This window comes from Loxodonta africana, chromosome 6 (genome assembly GCF_030014295.1).
Source record: "Loxodonta africana isolate mLoxAfr1 chromosome 6, mLoxAfr1.hap2, whole genome shotgun sequence".
Taxonomy (NCBI): domain Eukaryota; kingdom Metazoa; phylum Chordata; class Mammalia; order Proboscidea; family Elephantidae; genus Loxodonta; species Loxodonta africana.
In genome coordinates this window covers 74,625,039-74,633,252 of record NC_087347.1, presented here as the reverse complement: position 1 = coordinate 74,633,252, position 8,214 = coordinate 74,625,039, and the positions used below count along the sequence as shown (strand labels likewise).

The following is an 8,214-nucleotide window of genomic DNA, read 5'->3' as shown; positions in this document are numbered from 1 at the left end:
GGAGCTGGGGCCGCCCGCCCTCCCAGCTCCCAGGCTCAGTTCATGCCAAGGCCTGTTGCGTGATTCCAACTTGGGCTGACATTCCCTGCCCCGGGCGCTCCGGCGTAGGCCTCTTAATCATCTTGTCTGCTGCAGATCCTCGACACCAGCCAATTTACTGCCCCGTCTCTCCGCCGCTGGTTTCGGGAGAGGGGAGGGAAGTGCGCACAGCAGAGGGGAGGGCACAGTCAACCGCAGGAGGGAGGCTGGCACCAGCTACTGGCACTCAAAGAAACCACAGAATTTGGAACTGGGGAAAGGCAGGGATGGGGATCTGCCAGGCAGCGGCTACTTAGGATAGCCCGGGATCGCAGGTCAACGGGTTTCAGCCCAGGCTTCCCTGGCCTGGGAAAGCAATGCAGAAATGCACTCAGACACTGGATTTGTATAGTCTCCCTGCCTTCCCCAACTCCATGGACCATACTCTGTTGTGAACCAAACTCCGTGCAGGCCCCCAAATGAATCTGGCCAGAAAAAATCAGGATTCCCCCCAGGATGATGCCACAGAGCCCAGAAAGATACCCCAGCCCCATGCCTGTTTTTTTTTTTTTGGCACGGACAACTTGAAGACATACAACAAAGATGGCCTGGATAACCACACTAGAGGAGAGGAGGCCTGGATTTGGTGAGCAGAGCTCTCCGGCCTGCCCCCAGCCACCTCTCCAGCAAAGGCCAGTCCCTTCAGAGAGGATGGATGAGGTTCAGGCTCCCAGGCAAGAAAGAGCCAGAGTTCTCCCAGTTCCAGGGCACTGCTCTTCCACACATGATGAAATTGCAAAGGTCACTGGGCCACAGTTATGTGCCTCAAAATCACAGGCAAAAGTAAAGCTGCCCTGTTTGGTGGCACTGTGACAATACAACAATATTAATAATAACTAAAATTTATTGAGTACATCATTGGATGCTCACAGCTCTGGGAGATAGCTGTTATGATTTTCCCTATTTCGTAGATCTGGAATCCATGGCACAGACAGGTTAAGTGGGTTGCCCAAGGTCACACAGCTAGTCAGTGATTGAAGCTAGGAAGCTTCTAACTGTAGGCCCCAACACTCTTTAGGAAGGGACTTTTAGTTTAGACTTCCATTAACCACCTACCCCTGGTCTTTGCAAAACTCATTGGCTTGAAGTTGATTCTCGTAGGGATCCTATAGGACAGAGTAGAGCTGCCCCAGAGGGTTTCCAAGGAGCAGCTGGTAGATTCAAACTGCCTACCTTTTGGTTAGCAGCAGATCTCTTAACCACTGTGCCACCAGGGCTCCTGGCCTTTGCAGGGGATGCCATAAGTCAGGTCACTTCCAAAGCTGGAAGCTCCTTGGGTGGGGCCTATGTGGAAAGCAAAGCTGAATGGTGTGTAGACCTTTCTCCTCCCAGAGTGTGAGGTCAAAGGATGTCATTCTGGTATGACTGTGCTCAGCCTCTGTGTCAGTGTGATGTGTGCACATGTGAGCTTGTGTGTCAGTGTATGTGAGTGTGTGTACATGAATTTGTGTCTGCATGTGGTTATATGTGTGAGTGTGTGACTGACTGTATGTCATCCTGTGTGCCTGTGTGTGAAAGTATGAGAGTATGAGTGTGACTGTGAGTGTGTGATAGTATATACAGGTGATTGTGCAAGTATAAGTCAGGGTGTGTGCTAGCGCGGCCGTGAGTGTGAGGGTCGCCCTGCATTCCACAGCAGCCAACCATGCCCCCGAGTGCCTGAGTGGACTGACTCCCCGAGTTCTCAGCCCGGCCAGCGCCCCGCTCTCCCTCGAGTGCCATGGGGCAAGTGGAGACGAGGGTTTTGTGCAGAGGTCTGACCTCCGGCTACAGCAGCGCTTAGGCCCTGACAGGAGGTCCCCGTGGCGGCCCAGATTTAAGGCCAGGCCAGCAACGAGGGAGCGCGGGGCGCGGAGACAAACCCTGCGAGGGGCGGTGGCGCCGGCGCCAGAGAGGCCGGGGGGGCGGGGGTTGGAGCCGCCCGGCGCTGAGTGACTCATCGAGCCGCAAGCTGGCTAACCCCGCGCCCAGAGCCGGGCGGGGGCAGAGCGTGAACTCTTCGCGGCTGCTCTGCGCCAAGCCCGCTAGTCCTCGCCTAGCCCCACTTCACCGCCCTCGCAGCCTCCGAAAGATGGAAATGTCGTCTCGGGTGACCAGGTTCCTGGCCTGGGCGGTAGCTCTAGCTCCCAGCGCGTGACCGATGGAGCGCTGGCCCCAAGGAAAAAACGCACACATCCAATGAAAACAATAATTTATTTAAATAATCTCTTCGTATTGTAAAGTCAACATTAAGAGCATGTTGTTTTCATAATAAATAATCCCAAAATACCTTTCATTTCAAGAACAAAGACCTTAGGATAAGATAAAACAAATTCAAATCAGTAGCTTCATTTAACTGAGAAAAAAAAAATTTTTTTTAAAGGGAAAAAATAAAATGAAGAGGTTGCTGAGGTCACTGCTAAACCTCAGTTTTCACAACTGGAGGCTTACAAAAAAGTCTGCAAAGATGAATGTTTTTATACAAATAAATCAGTGGGAAAATCTACAGACACCTTTATTTACAAACTCCGTGTCCAAGTCCAGGCTAATAATCCTGAATAGGTTTTAAAAAAGATAATTTAAACACTTTTTTTTTTTGCAATGTCCACATATTAAAAAATCATTTTTTCTCCAACATCAAAATGAGGTCATCCGCAAAGGCACCTAAACTTTTAAAAAAATAAAAATAAAAAAAGTCCACTGGTGATTGATGAGGCGTGAGCTAAGGAGCGTTCCTGGGTCAGCGCTAAGGCGGGGAGGGGGCTCTGGGGGCTGCAAACAGCAGGGCAGGAAAAAAGCGGCGGGGCGGCCCGGGTCAAGGGGGCACGTGGGGCAGGCGGGCAGGCGGGACCCCGAGAGGTCAATAACCGAAGCAACAGGAGCTGCGCCTAGGGGCAGACGAGGAGAAGGGAGCCTCTGAGCGCCAGGACGCCTCTCGGGCGGGGGAGGCAGTCCTCTGCGGACTCAGCTAGTGGCCCCGGGCGACGACGGCGCCGGACGGGCTCGCCAGGCGGGGAGGGAGGGGAGGCAGGCCTAGGCGGGGCACCACACGGCCGAGGCCCCGGGCTCAGGTCAGCAATGCCGCCGCGGGCTACCGCCTTCGCCAAGCCGCTGCTGCCTGACTCCCCCCCAAGAGGAACTCTCGCGCATGGGGCGTGGAGACGCCTCCAGTCCCCAGTCGCTCGGTGGCCGCGCGATGGAGCAGGGCCTGGGGTAGTGGCAGTGGGCCAGCAGGAGGGAGCCTCTGGCTCTGGAGGACGAGCTCGGAAGCTAATTGGTCTCTGCTCTCTCAGTCTCTGGCTTGTAGGCTCGGTGGGGTTAGAAAATCGTCCCCGCGCTCACCGGGGCGCCCCCGCCGCCGTGGTGGTGATGGTGATGGTGATGCGGCTGCGGGGTCTGTGTCGCGTGCAGCAGCGGCGCCGTGGCCTGCAGGTGGGACGCGGAGCTGGAGGCCTGGTGATACCACGGGTAGTTGCCCAGGAAAGCCGAAGCCCCGCTGCTGGGGCTAGAGCCCGAGCTGCCTGCACCGCTGCCGCCGCTCCCTGGGCCGCCGCCGCCTCCCATCCGCGGCGGCGCGCCGAAGTCCCAGGAGGCCGGCGCCGAGACGGGCGGTGAAGCACAGGGTGGCGACGCGCTGGCTGCGGGGTGCTGCTCTGAGGGAATCTCGCCGCTCTTCCACATCTTCTTGAACTTAGACCGGCGGTTCTGGAACCAGATTTTGACCTTTTTGGAAAAAGGAGCAGAGCGTTAGCGGAGGCACCTCGGCATAGGGCAGGGGGAGAGGAGGAAGCGGAAAAGATAATGATGGCTGGCTAGAGTGAGGCACTGAACACCCAGGGCGAGTCAACAAGTCACGTGCAGCGACCTCGGAGGCTCAGATTGTTCCTGCTCTGTTGAGAGGTAATCCCAAAAGGCCCTGGACTGCTGGTGTGCGTGTGGTGACGGTGACAGCAGGAGGGCCAGTTATTTTACCCGCTTAATTAGTAGCGCGTGGATAGACAACGTGATACTGGATTTCTGCCCCAACAGTGTCCTCTTCCTTCCCTCCCAAGCGGAAGCCTCCTGGGGGATTTCAGCTTTGGGCCTAGAAGTCTAGGCCGTCCGAGGCGCGGGCCTAGAAATCTTTAAAATTACTTTAAAAAACATTCCCATAAACCCGCCTGCTTTCCAGCCAGCCCAGGCCGGCGTCCCCCGCCCCCGCAGGCTGCGAGCCTCCACCTGAGTCTGGGTGAGGCCCAGAGACGCTGCCAGCTCGGCTCGCTCAGGCAGTGCCAGGTATTGAGTCTTCTGGAAGCGCCGCTGAAGAGCCGCCAGCTGGAAACTAGAGTAGATGGTGCGGGGTTTCCGAACTTTCTTTGGTTTGCCGTTCACTATCCGGATTTCAGGCTCGAGGTCCTCCTTCTCTGCAAGGAAACGCAACCGTAAGAGTCGTACAACCCCGGGAGCCCAGGAGTTCCTGCTCGCCTGCAGGGCCCGGCGGGGTACTTGGCCGGAGACGAAAGGCGGGTTCCTGGAGACGCTGCGCCGCGCCCCGGCGCAATTCGCAACGCGCGGGTCGGAGCCTCCCCAGAACCCGGCAGCTGGATCTTCCAGGGAAGAGGAAGATGGGCGCACACCGGAGAGAACAAAGCAGATGGAAGGGAAACCGGGGTTACCACGAGACATGCACTGCGCTCCCACTCGGTCTCCAAGGCCACCCGATCCCACCAGTTGTGCGCAAGGGATGTAGCTGGAGACCCGCTGCAGAGTGGAGGCTGGGGAGGGTAAAGTGCGCGGAGCCGGCGGATAGCAGGGCTCCAGTCCGAACTTCGCCCCACACATTTTTATCCCACCCACCTTAGTAACTGGACCGACTCGGCACCCTTAAAGCGAGCGTTATGCATACCAGGCTCGTTGTTGGCTGGGGAGGAACTGGTCCCATAGGGCGCGTAGGAGGTGTAGGCGGCGGTATAGCCTAGGTCGTAGCTGCTCTTGGCGGAGTAAGGGACGTTATTGAGGCCGCTGGTGTGGTACTGGTAGGAACCCATGTGCGAATAGGGCGAACCCCCGCCGCCGCCGCCGCCGCCGCCGCCGCCCGCCGGGTGCTGCTGGTTGGTGTAGTAGCTGCTGTCGGTAGCTGTGGACACCGGGAGGGTGGGCGACTCCTGGGGCTTGTGGAGGCTGCTGCTGCTGCTGCTGCCGTTGCTGCTGCCGGGGCCGGCGCCGCCACCGCTCGGGGGCTGCTGGTGCTGATGGTACGTGCTGGAGGCCGAGATCTGGGTCGAGTGCATATCAGCCACCAGACTGTCAAAAACTCCAGTCATCCTGGCCTGGGACGGGAAAGACCAGGGGTGGCAGGCACGCGGGGGAAGCGAGGCGCCTCCTCAGTCTCTCCCAGTTCTCTCCAGCAGCCAATGCAATTACTGGGGGGGGGGGGGGGGGGGGAGGAAAACAAGAAATGTGGCAACCGTCTAGGCGCCTCCTCCTCCAGGGGAGGCGATCACCGTGCGCTGCTCGGGACAGCTGCCGCCGGCCGCATCCTCTCCTCCTCTCAGCCGGCTCGGCTCCTAGCGCAACGCGGGCTCGGGTAGGGGGCGGGCAGCGGAGGGGACAGAGGTGGAGGGGCCAGACCGGACCTCCGGGAGGCGGGAGCAGGTGAGCGGCCCCGAGCGGCTTTACGATTGTCTGCCCGGCGGGCTCCAGCAGGCTAGGCATTTAACAGTCGTCACGTGAGCGCAGGCGACGTCACCTAGCAACAGCCAATCAGAAGCGCCGGGCAGCCGGACTGGGGGGCCCCGGGAACGCCCGCCTGGAGGGGCGGGTGTTACCCCGAGCGCGCAGCAGCAGCCGCGGGTGGTGAAGGGCCGCGGCTGAATGGGAGCAGCTAGGCGAGGGGCTTACGGCGGGGAGGTGTCCCGGTGTCCGGCCGCCGGAGGACAGGAGCCGTGAAGAGGAAGACTCAGAGGAAGAAGCAGTGACGTCTCCCATTCCGTTCTGTATGCAAGTGTCTACCAATTCCAGGGATGCCTGTGTTCTTGTTGGAGGTCAGTTTTCAAACACATCAATCAAAATAAAGCGATGCCAAGAGCCAGGCCAACTCTAGCTCCGCTTTTCCTCCAAGTGTCTGACATTTACCCTTGTCAGTCACTCGGCACTTGACATAGTCAATTGATTTAAATGATTCATAAACCACGTAAAATAATAATACCGGTTTCCTAACCAACCCACAGGGATATTAGGACAATTAATTAGGTAATATTTAAACGATTTTTCCCTTGTTGCTTGAGAGAAAAGCTGTATAAACTCTAAGGTATTAGTTAATAACACATTTGAAACCACTTCCCCTTGTACTTTGCTGACACGCAGAGGCTCTGAGTAATTATGTGTATTTGATGGCTAATTGATACCCGAAAAATGATCTCGGGGATTTTCTCTCTGGGGTAGAAAGCTAGACCAGACTGACCAGATGGCCTTCAAAGTTCATTTTAACTCCAAATTCTGTGTACTTAAAAAAAGGAAGTGGGATGATAATTAGGTGAGAGAGTCGTCTCGATACTAGATTTATCAAGTCTCGGTAAATTTACGCCAATATAGAAAGTTTTATCCCGTGCATTTCATTTAATCCTATCTTACAAAAAAAAAAAAAGTTTTTTTACACTTTCTCACGTTGGGCCCTATTCTGCCCTTCGACTGCAATTTCTTCTTGTTTTTTAAAAATATGAAGTGGCGACCTCCTGTATATGTCTATAACTTGTTGGTTGGGCATCGTGGCCCGCAGTAGGGGATACCCGTCTTTGGTGGACAAGGACGCCAAGTCTGAGGATCCTATGGCAGCTCTTGTCTAGTGGCGCCACCTGGTGGGCGGTGTGCACAGCTGCGGCGGGCCCAGTAGACAGTCTAATCGCGCCAAGGCGCCAGCCTCTGAAACCCCCCAAAAGAACAAAATAATAATTAAAAGCCACAAAATTGTGCTAGTGCGCGCCAACTGAAGCACCCCTTCCTAAAGACATAACATGTCGCCGAAAGAACTTGTTATAACAAATGCCTAATGGAAAACAAGATGATACTTTGAAAAACATGATCTTTGGCCTTCTTCCCTAGAAAAAGCAAGTGTGTAATTAAAACTCCAGAATCCACACAGCTCACCCTTGGCGGAATATCACACCTTCAAGTCTGCCTGGATTTAGTTCCCAGGCTTCCTTTTGGTTAAGGAAGGCCCGTAGATGGACAAGGGTGAATTTATTTGCCTTGACCCCGAGCTCTGCTGATGCGTTCTGGGCCCCAGTTACAAAGTTAACCTCTGCTATGTAATCAAGGTTGCGTTTTGGTATCTGGGCTACAAATTCTAGATCTTTCTTTCTGCCACCACAATAGTAGCTGTTTTGACCTAAAGTAGACACCTTTTTAACCCCTGAAAATGAAATTTAAGAAACCTAATTGCTATAGTGTTGCTGTGTGCTCTCTGGTCCTTTGTCCCTACCTTAAACACATCCTCCAGACTTTTTCATGATGGCAAGTATGTTGTGTTTTATTTGTATGTGAGCTTCCACTAACCACCTAAGTCTGGGTGGACTGGAGCCTGGGAAATGATATCTTCCTGGAAGGCAATATGACTCTAGTCCCCCTTTATCTGGAAAACAAGGGACTGTGTATGTGTGTGTGTAGGTGTGTGTGTGTAGCAATGAGCAAGGAGAGAGAGAGAAACTGAAAGAGAGAAGCAGAACTCATAACTACAGAATCAAGTAAAGTCTTGAGGTATTAATTCTGATTATGTGGCTACAACTCTGGATTTCCCAAATTATTTGATTACTGCATCACAATCCAAATAATTTCCTCACTGTGGTGCAGTTAGGAAGACAGTCTGGTAGACAATTGGCTTTGCCCACAGTTCAGAGCTGGTGGTGCCCCTCTCGGAAGTGATTTTTTTTGGGGGAGGGGGGAAGGGTGGCCTCAGACCGAGGTTGGGGGAATAGAGTGCTTGCATGAGGTCCAGGCCTCTTCCTCCACCTCTTCTTCTTCTCTGGTTTTCTCTTTCTTTGCTGGGCCAGTCTTCTCAGGGACCTAGAGGAGAGTGGGGAATGAGGGGAGCTAGGGGTCTCTACTCTGGCCTTGTGTCCTTCCAATCCTATCGGCTGAGACCTTCTTGATTTGCCTGCCGTGCTCACTGGGCTGTCACCA

The 8,214-nt window shown here is 54.8% G+C and overlaps 1 protein-coding gene across 1 annotated transcript; it reads right to left on the bottom strand.

Annotated features, from left to right (window-relative positions):
- Positions 1–2,113: 2,113 nt before the first annotated feature.
- DLX2 (distal-less homeobox 2) lies at positions 2,114–5,746 on the bottom strand. Its single transcript, XM_003406223.4, has 3 exons — positions 4,943–5,746; positions 4,276–4,460; positions 2,114–3,780 (listed from the first exon to the last, which is right to left on the bottom strand). Exons 1-3 carry the CDS (start codon positions 5,358–5,360, stop codon positions 3,376–3,378), a joined length of 1,008 nt encoding a protein of 335 aa, XP_003406271.2. The 5' UTR covers positions 5,361–5,746; the 3' UTR covers positions 2,114–3,375.
- Between the last annotated feature and the right edge of the window lie 2,468 nt (positions 5,747–8,214).